The sequence below is a fragment of the Lagenorhynchus albirostris genome, chromosome 6, assembly GCF_949774975.1.
Source record: "Lagenorhynchus albirostris chromosome 6, mLagAlb1.1, whole genome shotgun sequence".
Lineage (NCBI taxonomy): Eukaryota > Metazoa > Chordata > Mammalia > Artiodactyla > Delphinidae > Lagenorhynchus > Lagenorhynchus albirostris.
In genome coordinates, this window is record NC_083100.1 from 117,207,217 (window position 1) to 117,225,587 (window position 18,371).

The window sequence follows — 18,371 nt, forward strand, 5'->3', positions numbered from 1 at the left end:
CACTTAAAGGAAACCATGGAAAAGAACTAAAGGAAATCAGTAAAACTATGTGAGCAAAATGAGAATATCAATAAAGAGATAAAATTATAAGAAGGAATCAAACCAAAATTCTGGCAATGAAAATCACTAGAGGTATTCAACAGCAGATTTGAGCAGGCAGAAGAAAGGACTGATGAACCTGGAGATAAGGCAACTGAAATTATCCAGTCTATGGAACAGAAAGAAAAAAGAATGAAGAACAGTTAATAAGCCTGAGGGACTTGTAGAACACCATCAAAAATACCAACATATGCATAATAGAATTCTAAGAGAAGACAGAAAGGAACAAAAAGGGACAGAAAGAATTCTTAGGAAATAATGGCCAAAAATTTCCCAAAGCTGATGGAACACATGCATATACACATTCAAGATGCTCAACAAATACCAAGTTGGATAAGACATCCACACCAATACACATTATAGTAAATTATCAAAGCCCAAACATAGAGAATGTTTACTGCAACAAGAGAGAACAGACTCATCATGTACAAGAGATTTTTCAATAAGATTAACAGCTGATTTTTCCATCAGTACCATGGAAGCCAGAAGACGGGGTATGGCATATTTAAAGTCCTGAAAGAAAAGAACTGTCAACCAATAATTCTATATCCAGCAAAACCATCTTTTAAAAATGAAAGAAATTAAGATATTTCCAGATAACAAAAACTGAGGGAGTGAATTACCAGTAGAACTACCCTGTAAGAGATGCTAAGGGAGTCCTTCATGCCAAAATGAAAAAACCCTAGACATTAACTCAAAGTTAGAAAAAATAAAGAACAATGACAAAGGTGACTACATAGGTAAATATAAAGGCTGCTATTATTGTTTTTAGGTTTGTAACACCTCTTTTTTCCTAAATGATTTAAAAGACAAATACATAAAGCAATAATTATAAATCAATGTCAATGGGAAAATGATGTATAAAGATGTAATCTGTGACAATAATGATATAAAGGGTAAAGGATGGAAAGGTATATAAGCAGAGTATTTCTATATTGTTGATGCTAAGCTGATATTATTCAAACAAAATGTGTTTAACTGAAACAATTGTTAATTGTAATCCCCAAGATAACCACTTAAAAATAACTAAAAATTATATAGAAAAGTAAAAGAAAGGGAATCAAAATGTACACTACAAAAAAAATCAACTAAACACACACACACACACACACACACACACAACCAATGGAGGAAAAAAATATATGTAAGATACAGAGAAAACAAATAGGCAAATGGCAGAAGTAAATCCTTCATTAAAGTAAATTACCTTAAGTATAAGTAAACTCTCCTATTAGAAGGCAGAGATTGGCCCCCCCACCTTGGGAGCAGTGCCAGCTATTCCCAGACTGGAAGGGGGCCATGCAGTGGGCACGGAAGGAACTCGGACCACACACAAGTCTGGCATTGTGAAGACTAAGCCCCCATGTGGGTAGTCCTCATGAAGGGAGGCCCCCAAAGAGATCTTATCAAGCAGCTTTCTTCAAATTTCCTCAGGGTGCCTCAATGTCCTGTTGGGCTCTTTTCTCTGGCGGCTTCCCCTTGCAAGTGATAGGGAGAAAGTTGAGACATAAACAATGGAAGGTCATTCGTTCAGCACCTCCCATCCCTCAGGTGCCACAGGAGGCCTGAAGGTAGAATAGGAACAGAGACGCATGCCACTCATTGGCTGAGAGCCTTGACTGGTTAATTACACAAATATGCACGTATCAAAGGAGAAGCCACAGAGGAGCAGTGAAGAAAAGGAAGGCACCGTTTTGGGGAGAATGGATACATGTATATGTATGGCTGAGTCGCTTTGCTATGCACTATCACAACATTGTTCATTGGCTCTACTCCAACATAAAATAAAAAGTTAAAAAAAAGAAGAAGAAAGAAAAGGAAGGCACCATTAAAGAAATGAGAGGCCTGTCTCCAAGGTCAGGGGGCTTCCCTGAGAAAATGCTCCTTTGGCTGAGATTTGAAGGATGAGCTAGAACTAACTGGGGAGCAGATGTGTGCTGTGAAGGGTACAGAATTGGGTAGAGAGAGGGAGGACATTGGGGCAGGGAACAATGCCCATGGGTGAGGAACAGCATGTGCAAAGAGTGAAGTGCAGCGGGGTGGGGGGAAGGGGGGGGGACTCTGGAGCAGGGAACAGTGTCCATGCAGGGGGAAGAGTGAGTGCAAAGGACCAGAGGCCAGAAGCCCCTTGTAGGTGAAGAGAAGGGAGGCTTGGGCCGGTCCAGTGCTGGGAAGGTGTTCAGTCTGAATGCTGTGAGAAATGGGAAGATTCTGCAGCGCCTGAGGACTCCACAGCTAATGGGAAAGACAAGAGGCCTTTCCCATTACATGGCACCAGGGTTTCCGCTGCTTCACGGTGTGGGCTGGAAAAACTGGCCAGCCAGTCTATACTGGTCAAGGTTTTAGCCCAGGGCAAGCTGATGCCACTCCCTTGCAGATGGCCCAAGTGTTGTTCTAATAAGATGCTATTTTCCAACCCTGAATATTCAACAGAATGTTATTAGTGAATTCCACCATTGCTGAGCACCCAGCTCCATGCCAGCCACAAGAGCATGCTGGAAGCCGTTTCTGGGAGGGGAAGGAGTCCCAGTCACAGGAGCCCCTGCTGGGTTACCCTCCTGGGCTTCGGTGTCCTCACCTGTGAAAACAGTCCTAGGAGCAGCACACAGGGCACTCACCTGCGCCAGGCCCTCTTTCAAAGCATCTCCTGTGTGTTAACTCCACAAGCTGAGCTCCCCCCTGGGACGGCTGCGGCCACGTCCCCATTTTACAGATGAGGTTGCTGAGTCTCAGGAGGGCAGGAGGGGAGGAAAGAAGATAGCCGGGCCCTACTCTCTCCAGGTTTCTCTCTCCTGGTCCCCACTGAGCGGGCACTCGCCTCCCTGCACTGGTGATCAGGCTTCTCTTACAGACCCTGTGGCACGTGGCACACGGGCACCAGCGACTGCCTGGCCCAGACGCTCACAGAGCAGGTACAGCTCAGGGCCAGACTTGAACCTGGCAGCGGGTGACGAGAATGGTGATAACCCCCTCCAGTCTTGGATGTGGAGCTCTCCTGGAGGATGCCGTCTGGAGAGCACACGTGCCCCTTCTGTGTGTGCACAGCTGTGCGTGTCTGTGTGTAGTTCCCTGAGGCCAAGGTGTGCCCACCCGGACCCCTCGTCCTCCTCGTGTGCCACAGGCCGCTGCTCACGGCAAGGGTCTCAAAGTAGACGGAGCCCGCATGCACCACACTGCCCGGGATGCTCAGCCTGCATCACCCGGTGCGCTCAGAGGCTTCATCCCCAGGTAGAGGAGCTTCAGAGCCGGCTGGTAGGCCCTGATGCCTGAAGCCAGGCCCTTGCCATGAAGGGCTTGGGGAGGGAAAGCTCAGGAGGGTGTGTGGGCCTGTGTGCAGGCCCTGCCCCAAACCCACTCCCATCCTCTCCACTTTCCACTGAAGCAACTTAAGGTACTGATGACCTCCACTTGCCAAACCCAGTGGCCACCCTCTACTGCCCCCTCCCCTGACCACGCCACCGTCCGCACCCTCTACAGGGTGTGACAAGGAGCGAGAGGCAGTTTGGCAGGAGTGGGATTTGTCTGTACCCTCACGCCCCTCATGACAGCCTACACGGTGGAGGGGCTGCCCTGGTCCCTACCACATGGGTGCTGCCAGGTGAGCTACCTTGGTGCCCAGACGATTCACCCCGGGCAGTTAGGGAAGGACCGGGCCAAGCCCTCGCCCTGATAGAGGCGCAGGGGTGACCTCAGGCAGGCCCCTTAGCCTCTCAAGACCTCGCCTGAGGCCCCAAGGAACACTGGAGGCAGAGCCGTGGAGCAGGCGGCCCAGCCCAAGCCCGTGACGAGGAAGCGGGAGCACGGGTGCAGGGCTCTGGGACCCTGCAATCAGACCCGAATCCAAGCACTTCCTCTTCTTCTGGGCTCAGTCTGGGAAGCCCTGGGAGACACAGCAGGGACTGGGGGGTGGGGGGCAGGGCTGAGAGAAGGTGTGACAGCAGGGACATTCCTGGGGCTGCTCTGACACCCAGTGGTGACTCTCAGATCCGGCTGTGGCAAGGATGAAGTGCAGCTGCTCCCAAGGGGGAGAGAAGGAAGGCGGGGGAGGGAAGAGGAAAGGATGGAAGAGGGCGGGGCGGGGGGAGTCCATTCTAGACCGGTGGTTCTCAAGATCTGAACTTGCACTGGAATCAACGTGAGGGCTGGTTGGTGACTCAAGAGTCCAAGCTGAGCCAGAGAATCTGCATTTCTGATAGGTTCCCAGGGGCTGCTGGTGACCTGAGAGCACAGGGAACCACCATCTAGGAGTGGAGTGGAAGAAAGGGGATGACTGCTCACCGTGTGTCCTCCAGGGCGGGACTCTCATCATTACGCCTACTTTATGGAAGAAGTAGCTGAGACTTGGAGAGCCCATGCTGTCTACGTTCCCCCAGTGTGGCCCCAAGTCCTCCCTGTGGTCCCTCCTGCATGTCTGCGGAGCCGTCGCAGCCCACCCTTGTACCTACCATGCCTATCTGGACAGGTGAGGCAGCTCCTGAAAACTGGGATGAACAGTCTCCACGCACACTGCCCAGGACACCTCCCTGCAGGGACCCTAGGCCTCAGCCTCCCACTGCACCCAGAATACATTCCCTGGGCCCAGGAGGTGCTCACCTGGCCTCTGACAGGTAACTGAAAAAGACCAGGCCTGCCCTGCCGGAGAGGCCACTCGAGCAACCCAGGCTCACTGCCCACTGGGGGGTGACCCTGTTAAGGAATGTCACCTGGATGACACAGAGTCACCAGCCCACCTGGGGTCCAGGGGGAGGCACTTCTGACCTGATTTCCTACCAGCCAGGCAGAGAAAAAGCCAGTGCCGGACACCCGTCCCCCATTGTGTCGTTCCTCTCATCACCGTGCTGAGCTGCAAGGGGAGAAAGTCTTCCTAGGCTGTCAGCAGGCACTGCAAGTGCAAGAGGGAGATGCTCCTGGCAGAGGTGAAAGGAAGGAACAAGTGTTCAGGACAGGTAGGGCTTGGGGAGCTAGGACCAGGGGAGAGTCAAGCCTGGACACAAACCCCTGGGGGCTGGTGGCACTGCAGAATCCAGCCCACCGTGGACCCTCTCAGGACTTTCTGGGCTTGAGTCCCAGGAATACGCATTTCTCGTCAGCACCTAGGCACCAGAGTTTGGACCTCGATGTTCCTGAGCCGAAGAACGCCACACCCCACATCCCAAGTGAGGCAGGGGGGTCTATTCTTCCCAGTGGGGGAGGAGACCCTGGAGGTCACACAGCAACAGGCAAGAATGTGTAACTCACAGGGAAGTGGGAGGGGGGGCGGAAATAATCAGGAGCCACGATGCTCAGTGAATACTTGATGGAATGAGCGAATTTAATGTATTAAAGAACAAACGGTTGGAATGACTATATTCCTTGCTGGACAGGGTGAATGTCTTTCTCTAGGTGCAAACCTGCCCATCAGTTGGTAAGTAGGGAAAGAAATAACTGAGCAACAAAAATACTCTGTGACCAAATGACATCTGTGTTACGTGAACCAACAATTTACATGTAATTTGCTACCACCCACTTCACTAATCAGTAAATACTGTGCAAATGAGGGTGAATAGGAGCCTGACTTGCACTGAGTGTTGAAGATAGTGGACCATCAGTATTTACCATTTACTGCGGCTCAGCGGCAGCTGTGGCCAGGGCGACTTCTTCCTGAGCTCAGACTACACCTCCCAGACCCCCTGCATGGCACCAGGGCCACGTGACTAGCTCTCCCCACTGGAATGAGAGCAGAACCTCGGGCACCGCTGCCAAGCTGAGGAGCGGGCTGTGTCTTCACCATCTTTCACTGCCAGCAGGATGCAGAAGCTCCCTGAGGACTCCACGGCACCCAAGAGAGGCAGCTGCGGTCTCCAAATGAGTACCTGGGGCAGAAGTCTCCCTCCCAAGCAAACCACAGTGGACGCGGCTTGAGCAGCAGAGCTTTTGGCCTTCAGCTCCTGCGGTGGCTTATCACAGCAGTCAGCCTCTGTGCATACAGTTCTCTAACACCCAGTCCCAGGCCCTGGTGTCATCCTGGAGGCACTCAAGACAGTTACACTCCAGGGAACCCTGTCATCCACTAGTTGCACACTATCAAAGAGAACACAGTACCTCCAAGAGTCCCACGCTGGGATGAGTCACTTTTGTACAGTATCCTTCATTATAGCATTCTTAGCAAAAGTAAAAGGGTACTGGATGAATTACAGGACAAATAAAATGAATGGGCAAGTTCCTTACGTGCTGATATAGAAATACCTCAGATATGTTAAGTGAAAAAAAAAAAGGATAAAACAGCATACATCAGCAGTTTTCAAGGTATGATCCAAGGAACGCTGAGGGTACCCAAGACCCTTTCTGAGGGTCTGCAAAGTCCTCCCTTTCCAACTATGTATCTATGTGAGGCTGTATTTCCTTCTATACTTCAACCAAAAGACAAGTAACAACAGACTGAACGCATAAGCAAACAGGCAAATCCAGCTATTAAGCCCGATGTTAAACTTTTTCAAACGTGAAAACACTCTGCCTCACTGATTTTGTATTGGAAAATATTTTTTATCAAGTCTATTTTTTAAATATAATGGGTTTACCATTTCTTAAGAAAGTTTTCAACTCACCTTAAAGACCTCTTGGGAAGCCTCAAAAATTTAATACTGTAAAAGGATCCTGAGACTAAGAAGTTTGAGTACCACTGGTGTATATACTACCATTATTTTGTAAAAAAGGAAGAAAAATAAGAATTTATCTTTGTACTGGCTTATATATGCATGAAGAAAAACTCATGAAGGATAAATAAACCAGTATGAGTGGTTAAGCAAAGAGAAGATAGGAAATGGGCAGATGCAAGAAACTTTACTGAATCCTTTCATTTTGAAGCTGTGTGTGTGTGTGTGTGTGTGTGTGTGTGTGTGTGTGTGTGTGTGTGTGTAACCTATTCAAAAACTGAAAAAAAAAAAAAAAGAGCCAGAGGCAGCAAGGGCCAGCATGATGGAAGATGAGATAAAGTCCAGCTGAAAAGTAGAAGGGCTTACAAAGGCTGTGTGCAGTGTCTCCCCTACCCGACATCCAGAAATAAGTGTCCCCAGGCAAAATACTAGAGACTTCTTCCCTAAAGAAATGAAACCAACAGACCCAGAGCTTCTAGTATGAGATTCCTAATCTTAAACTATTACAGGCAACCACACATCACAATTTAATCAAAGTCTGCAACAGGCGAGATAAACAGAAAAGCTAGCCAGGAAGAGAGTGAGGTAATGCAGAAATGAAAAAAAAATGTAAATAATTTTTTAAAACAAAACAACAAAAACACAAAGTCGTGTACCCAAAGATATTGGAGAAGTTACTGAACCCACAAGGCCAAGTAGATCTGGTTGAGGAAGATACTGTCAGTTTTTTAATAGTCATCCTAGAAGTACTGACCCCTGCGATGTTCTTGTGGAAATTACTCTCATATACACGTGGCACAGGGAAAAAGAATATGTTTTAATATCAGATATAAATCTGTTTCATTTACTACCTGTGTGCTCCCAAGAAAAGAATTTAACTTCTGAGCCTCAGTTTCATCCAGAGTAACTTGGATAATACATCCCTTATGGAGTTAATATAGGAATTTAATAAGTTATTGTTTTCTGATGTGACAATACATTCCCTAGCACTTATGGAATACTCAATAAAAGGCATTCTTATTGCCTGTGATGCAGCAGAAAAAGCTGACTGTGTTACTAGAAAATAAATGAAAAAAAAAAACAAAACCAGATTCATGATTGTCAGAGCTAGGGGGTGGGGATGGGAGAAACGCATGAACCGTTTTTATCTTTATAGTTTAAATAAATTGAATTTTAAAAAAACAATAGAAGTCAATGAAATATGCTTTAAGGTTAACAATCATTTAATGTATTAACATTTTCACTTATAAACATACAATTTGCATATACAGGGAAAAATAGGTTCTGAGGACACAACAGAATACTAGAGACAGGCAAGCAATCAGAAAAAAAGATCAACCCTAGGAGAAAAAAATGGAACTGCATCACATGCTGGTGTCTACATAAACTTGGGAAGGAGAAAGATCACACAGTATCACAAGTAATGTAGAAAATAAATGTGGGCCATTCTGTCTCAATGGCAGGAACTTCTCCCATGATCCAGATCTTGTGTCCCGGTCTGGCCCGTTTCATGAATGATGATCTGAAACAACCACGGGTCTCTCCCTTCTCTTTACATCTAAGACCCTGAATTTAACTCAAGGAATTAAAAGAACAGAGCTAAGAAACAAGCCAACTGGCATGTGTGCAATGTCAACAGCCAACCAGTTAAAAGTACACATGGAAGTAAAATACTGACTAAACCTGAACAAGTTCCTTCCAACTCACCTTCTTGATTTAGGATTACCTAAGCGCTAGCATCTATGAGAGCTGGGGCCAGGGAAATGAAGTATCTCAGCCCATCTTTATACAGAGTATGCATTTCCTCTCAGGATCAAGTCACTAGTGACAGTGAACTTCCAGACTCAACTACAGATGCCCAGTGGGACTGGCCCCGCTGGGGACAGGGACTGAAGATGGGGGGGCACACGTGTGCACGAGTTTCAGTCCATAGCTCTCCCCCTTCTGTCAGAGGGAAGCCAGGGAAACACAAGGAGACCATCTGCTTCAAAGGCGTTTCACTGACGTAACTCAGTACCAGTGGTTCCAGTAACTCCAAGTTCAAAATGATGCAACATTAAAAACTGAGTTTAGTATTTTGTAAGTAAAACATACAGCTCGAATAATGATTACCACCTGAAAAGAACCATTCTTACTACATACGATGTAAAATAACTAAAGCAACATTTTTAACCATGAAAACCAGTGTCGTCACACATCACATCTGGCAACTTTCCACCATGTCAAACATCCAAAGAGATGACAGCCAAGTATACTTCTTTTCAGCTGGAAACAGACTCTCCAGTGTCAACAAGTGCAATAGAATTGGCTAGGAAAACACACCTGCGGTCACCACAAAGTTCATTTGGCATCTGGTTTCATACGGAGATAGATCTATTTAAGTCTGCCTTAGAGATGGAGTGGGTTGATCAGTGAAACAAAAGACTATGTATGTAACTGCCCACATAGAATAAAAACGGAATTTGTGCTACTAGGAGTGTATTTTATGGAAAATTGGGTCACATGGAGTACAGGAGTAGAGACCTTCAATGCGCTAAACTGCCTTTGTAAAAGTACATTTTTAAAAGCATGCAGGACAGAAAACTGGAATAACTGATGTTTTAAAATTTACATAAATAAAGAAATAAGAAAAATGCACGAAGTCTTCCAGAGCTTCACACATAGTTGGGGCTCAAATTAAATGGTTTTAAGCTTCTCTGTGACATTTGAGTCAAGAATGAAAACAAGGCCAGTGTCCTGGTCAGGTGGAGTAATACCCTGAGCAGGTCATTCATGTCCTTAGGCCGCAACTCCCATCTGTAACCTGAGTCTCCCCCACCATGCCACCACCAGGGTTCCACGCACCCCAATGCTCAGGGACAGCCACAGTGCCCCAGTCCTGCACAGGACAGGAAACGGGCTCTTTAGCAGTCTTCAGAAGGGTGGGAAAGAGGACCCTCAGTGCAGCCCAATCCCCTGAAACAATAACACTGTAACTATGGCTCTCATTCCACTTTCCTCACCATTCTCTTAATATTACTTTCTCAACAAGTAGAAAACTAAGCTATAAGTAGGCTGAAGTGGCAATAAAAACACTCAAACACTTAAAACATGATGCCTCTGAATAAAGCAAATCTACCTCTACACACTTGTTTGTAATTGTTTTGTCTTGTTCAAGTTTTAAATGATAAAGCCCTAAAACGCTGAGACTCAAGCCTACTCCTAATTTGGGATGTTTTCCAAGATCACTACCAAAAACAAACTAGTAAAAATAAAATGAAAAGCATCATTTTAAAGCGGGGGATCCGCCATCCCGCCCATCATCCTAAACAGTCGGTTTTGTTGGAAGCCTGCAGAGCCCCAGAGGCTGTGGCGATATCACACCTTTGCCTCAGGAAGGTTCCAGCCTATGACTCCTGAAGTAATGTGCATCCAGGTCTGGTCTGAGGTTTCAAAGTCTGGCATTAAACCAAAACAGCTGCAGTTCTTCTTGCCACAATCACTCACCACTCATACATCACGACGTTACTCGCGTAACACTAAAATAACTACCCCTTAAGCACTAAGGCCTAACTCTAAAAGGAAAATGCCCTTTCCAAACAGGTGTGTTCAAATAAGGTATTCTGAGAGTTCCATAAAAAAACTCCTAGAATGAGCCAGTGCCCCCAAATAGTCCACGTTTTAACAGCACTCCAAAGCCTTCTCCATGGTACATATATGGATTAGTTATAAGTATGATGTCACTACTTTCAAAAGAACTACTAAAACTATTATTAAAAACATTTATAACAAACAGAAATGCCCTGCAAATTATATTATTGCACACAGGGTATCAGAAGCTATGCACATCCAGGTTCCAAGGACTCTAGAAGACCCAGAACAGAGACCCCAAGGCCATGCCTGTGGCTGCTCCAGCCAGCATGCCCAGCGCCAGGTCACTGTCATTGTCTTGATACCGCTCACGAATGATGACTTGGTTGGCAGGCTGCTGTCCATAAAGTCCTAGAAAAGAAGGAAAAAATAGGAGCAGTTTGTGAAGTCCCACATTCACTCAAAAAGATGGCTCACTTGACTGGGACCCTTCCAGAGGTTTCTCCATGCACTGCACCCCTCCCTCGGAGCGCTGGTGGGGTGACTGCAGTGACTGCTCCCCAGCTCTCCTCCACCACAGGCGAAGGTGACTGCACTTGGCCAAGTGAGGAGGACACCTCCATTTCTAAGATGGCACTCAGAGAAAATCAAGATGCGCAGCTTCCCAAGGTCCACAGTCCCAGACACTGCAGAGAGCAGAATCCTAATGGAGCAGCAACCCCCAGCCTCCAATGTCCACTTCAGCCCCGCACATTCTGCTCATCAGGATGGCAGGCAGACAAGGAGTGTGGGAGACACACAGAGCCTAGAGACAATGGGAGAGAAGAATCCCCACTGACAGCTAAGAAGAAAAACCCACCTAGAAGTTAATTAGCTTCTTAGTATTCATGCAAACCGTTTTTATATTAAACCTTTAATCTGCTAACCTAACCTGCTCTTCATTTTTAACCTTATGTCTTTATGGGGAAAAATATTTATGCTAGGGGGAAAACTTCTAAAAAGCAAACTTTAAACAAATTTAAAGTTTATTTGCACAATTAGAGCTTACAACTGGAAATGTATTGCTTGTTCTCTTCTATGCTTCACAATATATTGTCCAATAGCTAATTAGCTTTAAAATTGCTCACATATAGTGTTAACTTTCCTCCTTGACCCACTATTCCCTTAGCAGTTCAACCCTAGGAAACAGATTAATCCAATAGTGATATGTCCACGTAGATGAAGAATGGAAGTGAAACCAACAGTGACACTAAAGGCTAACATCTACAAGTGCTTACTAGTCTAAGCACGTATAGTATTACAAGCATTTACATTCATTGACTCACTTAATCCTCACAAGAACCCTATGAGTCGAGCTTCCTGTTATCCCTATTTTATAGACAGGCAAAAGTGAGGCACACAGGGGTTGAGGGCAGTATGTTTAAACTACAAAACTGGTGAACTGTAGCATTCACTATCACAGCCTTGAAATTTAAATAATTTCAATTAGGCAACTCCAACTAGTGAAATGTAATACAGTAGGAACCTGTAAGCTGACCTAATTAAAAGATCCCCTGGAGAGGAGACAGGGAAGATGGCAGAAGAGTAAGACGCGGAGATCACCTTCCTCCCCACAAATACACCAGAAATACATCTACACGTGGAACAACTCCTACAGAACACCTACTGAACGCTGGCAGAAGACCTCAGACCTCCCAAAAGGCAAGAAACTCCCCACGTACCTGGGTAGGGCAAAAAAAGAAAAAAGAGACAAAAGGATAGGGACGGGACCTGCATCAGTGGGAGGGAGCTGTGAAGGAGGAAAGGTTTCCACACACTAGAAGCCCCTTCGCGGGCGGAGACTGCGGGTGGCGGAGGAGGGAAGCTTCGGAGCCGCGGATGAGAGCACGGCCACAGGGGTGCGGATGGCAAAGCGGAGAGATTCCATCACAGAGGATCGGTGCCAACCGGCACTCACCAGCCCGAAAGGCTTGTCTGATCACCCACCGGGGCAGGCGGGGCTGGGAGCTGAGGCTCGGGCTTCGGTCGGAGTGGCGGCGTGAACACAGCCTAAAGGGGCTAGTGCACCACGGCTAGCCGGGAGGGAGTCCAGGGAAAAGTCTGGACCTGCCGAAGAGGCAAGAGACTTTTTCTTCCCTCTTTGTCTCCTGGTGCGCGAGGAGAGGGGATTAAGAGGGCTGCTTAAAGGAACTCCAGAGACGGGTGCGAGACGCGGCACAGGTCACTCTCCTCACCTCCCTGCCAGGGAGCCTGTCCAGCCCGCCACTGCCAGGGTTCCAGGATCCAGGGACAACTTCCAGGGGAGAACGCACGGCACGCCCCACACTCCATAACCCTCCCTTCCCCCGGCCTGAGTGAGCCAGAGCCCCCGAATCAGCGGCTCCTTTAACCAAATCCTCTCTGAGAGAAGAACAGACGCCCTCCGGTGACCTACACGCAGAGGCGGGGCTAAATCCAAAGCTGAGCCCCGGGAGCTGTGAGAACAAAGAAGAGAAAGGGAAATCTCTCCCAGCAGCCTCAGAAGCAGCGGATTAAATCTCCACAATCAACTTGACGTACCCTGCATCTGTGGAATACATGAATAGACAAGGAATCATCCCAAATTGAGGAGGTGGACTTTGAGAGCAAGATTTATGATTTTTTTCCCCTTTTCCTTTTTTTGTGTGTATGTTTCTATGTGAGATTTTGTCTGTATAGCTTTGCTTTCACCATTTGTCCTAGGGTTCTATACGTCTTTTTTAAATTTTTTTTCTTAATTATTTTTTATTTTAATAACTTTATTGTATCTTACTTTATTTTATTTTATCCTTTTTCTCTCCTCTCTCTCTCTCTCTCTCCCTCCCTCCCTCCCTCCCTCTCTCCTTCTCTCTCCCTCTCTCTCTCCCCCCCCACTTTCTTTCTACTTTTTCTCCCTTCTATTCTGAGCCGTGTGGATGAAAGGCTCTTGGTGCTGCAGCCAGGAGTCAGTGCTGTGCCTCTGAGGTGGGAGAGCCAACTTCAGGACACTGGTCCACAAGAGACTTCCCAGCTCCACGTAATATCAAACGGCAAAAATCTCCCAGAGATCTCCATCTCAACACCAGCACTCAGCTTCACTCAATGTCCAGCAAGCTACAGTGTGAGACACGATATACCAAACAACTAGCAACAGAGGAACACAGCCCCACCCATGAGCAGAGACGCTGCCTAAAATCATAATCAGTCCACAGACACCCCAAATCACACCACCAGACGTGGACCTGCCCAACAGAAAGACAAGATCCAGCCTCATCCACCAGAACACAGGCACTAGTCCCCTCCACCAGGAAGCCTACACAACCCACTGAAGCAACCTTAGCCACTGGGGACAGACACCAAAAACAATGGGAACTACGAACCTGCAGGCTGCAAAAAGGAGACCCCAAACACAGTAAGATAAGCAAAATGAGAAGACAGAAAAACACACAGCAGATGAAGGAGCAAGATAAAAACCCACCAGACCTAACAAATGAAGAGGAAATAGGCAGTCTACCTGAAAAAGAATTCAGAATAATGATAGTACAGATGATCCAAAATCTTGGAAATATAATAGACAAAATGCAAGAAATATTTAACAAGGACCTAGAAGAACTAACGATGAAACAAGCAACGATGAACAACACAATAAATGAAATTAAAAATACTCTAGATGGGGTCAATAGAAAAATAACTGAGGCAGAAGGACGGATAAGTGACCTGGAAGATAAAATAGTGGAAATAACTACTGCAGAGCAGAGTAAAGAAAAAAGAATGAAAAGAACTGAGGACAGTCTCAGAGACCTCTGGGACAACATTAAACACACCAACATTCGAATTATAGGGGTTCCAGAAGAGGAATAGAGAAAGAAAGGGACTGAGAAAATATTTGAAGTGATTATAGTTGAAAACCTCCCTAATATGGGAAAGAAAATAGTTAGTCAAGTCCAGGAAGCACAGACAGTCCCATACAGGAAAAATCCAATGAGAAACACGCCAAGACACATATTAATCAAACTGTCAAAAATTAAATACAAAGATAACATATTAAAAGCAGCAAGGGAAAAACAACAAATAACACACAAGGGAATCCCCATAAGGTTAACAGCTGATCTTTCAGCAGAAACTCTACAAGCCAGAAGGGACTGGCAGGACATATTTAAAGTGATGAAGGAGAAAAACCTGCAACCAAGATTACTCTACCCAGCAAGGATCTCATTCAGATTTGATGGAGAAATTAAAACCTTTACAGACAAGCAAAAGGTGAGAGAGTTCACCACCACCAAACCAGCTTTACAACAAATGCTAAAGGAACTTCTCTAGGCAAGAAACACAACAGAAAAAAAGACCTACAATAACAAACCCAAAACAATTAAGAAAATGGGAATAGGAACATACATATCAATAATTACCTTAAATGCTCCCACCAAAAGACACAGATTGGCTGAATGGATACAAAAACAAGACCCATATATATTCTGTCTACAAGAGACCCAATTCAGACCTAGAAACACATACAGACTGAAAGTGAGGGGATGGAAAAAGATATTCCATGCAAATGGAAACCAAATGAGAGCTGGAGTAGCAATTCTCATATAAGACAAAATAGACTTTAAAATAAAGACTATTAGAAGAGACAATGGAGGACACTACATACTGATCAAGGGATCGATCCAAGAAGAAGATATAACAATTGTAAATATTTACGCACCCAACATAGGAGCACCTCAATACATAAGGCAAATACTAAAAGCCATAAAAGGGGAAATCGACAGTAACACGTTCATAGTAGGGGACTTTAACACCCCACTTTCACCAATGGACAGATCATCCAAAATGAAGATAAATAAGGAAACACAAGCTTTAAGTGATACATTAAACAAGATGGACTTAATTGATATTTATAGGACATTCCACCCAAGAACAACAGAAAACACATTTTTCTCAAGTGCTCATGGAACATTCTCCAGGATAGATCATATCGTGGGTCACAAATCAAGCCTTGGTAAATTTAAGAAAACTGAAATTGTTTCAAATATCTTTTCCGACCACAACACTATGAGACTAGATACCAATTACAGGAAAAGATCTGTAAAAACTACAAACACATGGAGGCTAAACAATACACTACTTAATAACGAAGTGATCACTGAAGAAATCAAAGAGGAAATTAAAAAACACCTAGAAACAAATGACAATGGAGACACAACGACCCAAAACCTATGGGATGCAGCAAAAGCAGTTCTAAGAGGGAAGTTTAGAGCAACAAAATCCTACCTTAAGAAACAGGAAACATCTCGAATAAAAAGCCTAACCTTGCACCTAAAGCAATTAGAGAAAGAAGAACAAAAAAACCCCAAAGTTAGCAGAAGGAAAGAAATCATAAAGATCAGATCAGAAATAAATGAAAAAGAAATGAAGGAAACAATAGCAAAGATCAATAAAACTAAAAGCTGGTTCTTTGAGAAGATAAACAAAATTGATAAACCATTAGCCAGACTCATCAAGAAAAAAAGGAAGAAGACTCAAATCAATAGAATTAGAAATGAAAAAGGAGAAGTAACAACTGACACTGCAGAAATACAAAAGATCATGAAAGATTACTACAAGCAACTCTAGGCCAATCAAATGGACAACCTGAAAGAAATGGACAAATTCTTAGAAATGCACAACCTGCCAAGACTGAATCAGGAAGACATAGAAAATATGAACAGACCAATCACAAGCACTGAAATTGAAACTGTGATTGAAAATCTTCCAACAAACAAAAGCCCAGGACCAGATGGCTTCACAGGCGATATCTATCAAACATTTAGAGAAGAGCTAACACCTATCCTTCTCAAGCTCTTCCAAAATATAGCAGAGGGAGGGACACTCCCAAACTTATTCTACGAGGCCACCATCACCCTGATACGAAAAGCAGACAAGGATGTCACAAAGAAAGAAAACTACAGGCCAATATCACTGATGAACATAGATGCAAAAATCCTCAACAAAATAATAGCAAACAGAATCCAACAGCACAGTAAAAGAATCGTACACCATGATCAAGGGTGGTTTATTCCAGAAATGCAAGGATTCTTCAATATATGCAAATCAATCAACGTGACACACCATATTAACAAATTTAAGGAGAAAAACCATATGATCATCTCAATAGATGCAGAGAAAGCTTTCGACAAAATTCAACACCCATTTATGATAAAAACCCTCCAGAAAGTAGGCATAGAGGGAACTTTCCTCAACATAATAAAGGCCATATATGACAAACCCACAGCCAACATCGTCCTCAATGGTGAAAAACTGAAACCATTTCCACTAAGATGAGGAACAAAACAAGGTTGCCCACTCTCACCACTCTTATTCAACATAGTTTTGGAAGTTTTAGCCACAGCAATTAGATAAGAAAAGGAAGTAAAAGGAATCCAAATCGGAAAAGAAGAAGTAAAGCTGTCACTGTTTGCAGATGACATACTATACATAGAGAATCCTGAAGATGCTACCAGAAAACTACTAGAGCTAATCAATGAATTTGGTAAAGTAGCAGGATACAAAATTAATGCATAGAAATCTCTGGCATTCTTATACACTAATGATGAAAAATCTGAAAGTGAAATCAAGAAAACACTCCTATTTACCATTGCAACAAAAAGAATAAAATATCTAGGAATAAACCTACCTAAGGAGGCAAAAGACCTGTATGCAGAAAATTATAAGACACTGATTAAAAAAATTAAGGATGATACAAATAGATGGAGAGATATACCATGTTCTTGGATTAGAAGAATCAACATTGTGAAAATGACTCTACTACCCAAAGCAATCTACAGATTCAATGCAATCCCTATCAAACTACCACTGGCATTTTTCACAGGCCTAGAACAAAAAATTTCACAATTTGTATGGAAACAGAAAAGACCCCTAATAGCCAAAGCAATCTTGAGAACAAAATACAGAGCTGGAGGAATCAGGCTCCCTGACTTCAGACTATACTACAAAGCTACAGTAATCAAGACAGTATGGTACTGGCACAAAAACAGAAATATAGATCAACGGAACAGCATAGAAAGCCCAGAGATAAACCCACGCACATATGGTCACCTTATCTTTGATAAGGGAGGCAGGAAGGTACAGTGGAGAAAGGACACCCTCTTCAATAAGTGGTGCTGGGAAAATTGGACAGGTACATGTAAAAGTATGAGATTAGAACACTCCCTAACACCATACACAAAAATAAGCTCAAAATGGATTACAGACCTAAATGTAAGGCCAGAAACTATCAAACTCTTAGAGGAAAAGATAGGCAGAACACTCTATGACATAAATCACACAAGATCCTTTTTGACCCACCTCCTAGAGAAATGGAAATAAAAACAAAAATAAACAAATGGGACCTAATGAAACTTCAAAGCTTTTGCACAACAAAGGAAACCATAAAGAAGACCAAAAGACAACCCTCAGAATGGGAGAAAATATTTGCCAATGAAGCAACTGACAAAGGATTAATCTCCAAAATTTACAAGTAGCAGCTCAATAACAAAAAAACAAACAACCCAATCCAAAAATGGGCAGAGACCGAAATAGACATTTCTCCAAAGAAGATATACAGACTGCCAAGAAACAGATGAAAGAATGCTCAACATCACTAATCATTAGAGTAATGCAAATCAAAACTACAAGGAGATATCATCTCATACCATCAGAATGGCCATCATCAAAAAATCTAGACACAGTAAATGCTGGAGAGGGTGTGGAGAATAGGGAACACTCTTGCACTGCTGGTGGGAATGTGAATTGGTTCAGCCACTATGGAGAACAGTATGGAGGTTCCTTAAAAAACTACAAATAGAACTACCATATGACCCAGCAATCCCACTACTGGGTATATACCTTGAGAAAACCATAATTCAAAAAGAGTCATGTACCAAAATGTTCATTGCAGCTCTATTTACAATAGCCAAGAGATGGAAACAACCTAAGTGTCCATCATCAGATGAATGGATAAAGAAGATGTGGTACATATATACAATGGAATATTACTCAGCCATAAAAAGAAATGAAATTGAGTAATTTGTA

At 44.2% G+C, this 18,371-nt stretch overlaps 1 protein-coding gene across 5 annotated transcripts in view; it reads right to left on the bottom strand.

The window, feature by feature from the left end:
* Positions 1-7,931: 7,931 nt before the first annotated feature.
* PLEKHB2 (pleckstrin homology domain containing B2) overlaps positions 7,932-18,371 on the bottom strand; it is a 49,412-nt gene continuing 38,972 nt past the window's right edge. For all 5 annotated transcript variants that reach the window (XM_060153126.1, XM_060153125.1, XM_060153123.1 and 2 more), the window contains one exon: positions 7,932-10,712. In XM_060153126.1, the coding sequence (XP_060009109.1) occupies positions 10,521-10,712 (192 nt within the window). In that variant the 3' untranslated portion in view covers positions 7,932-10,520. The remainder of the gene's footprint in view (positions 10,713-18,371) is intronic.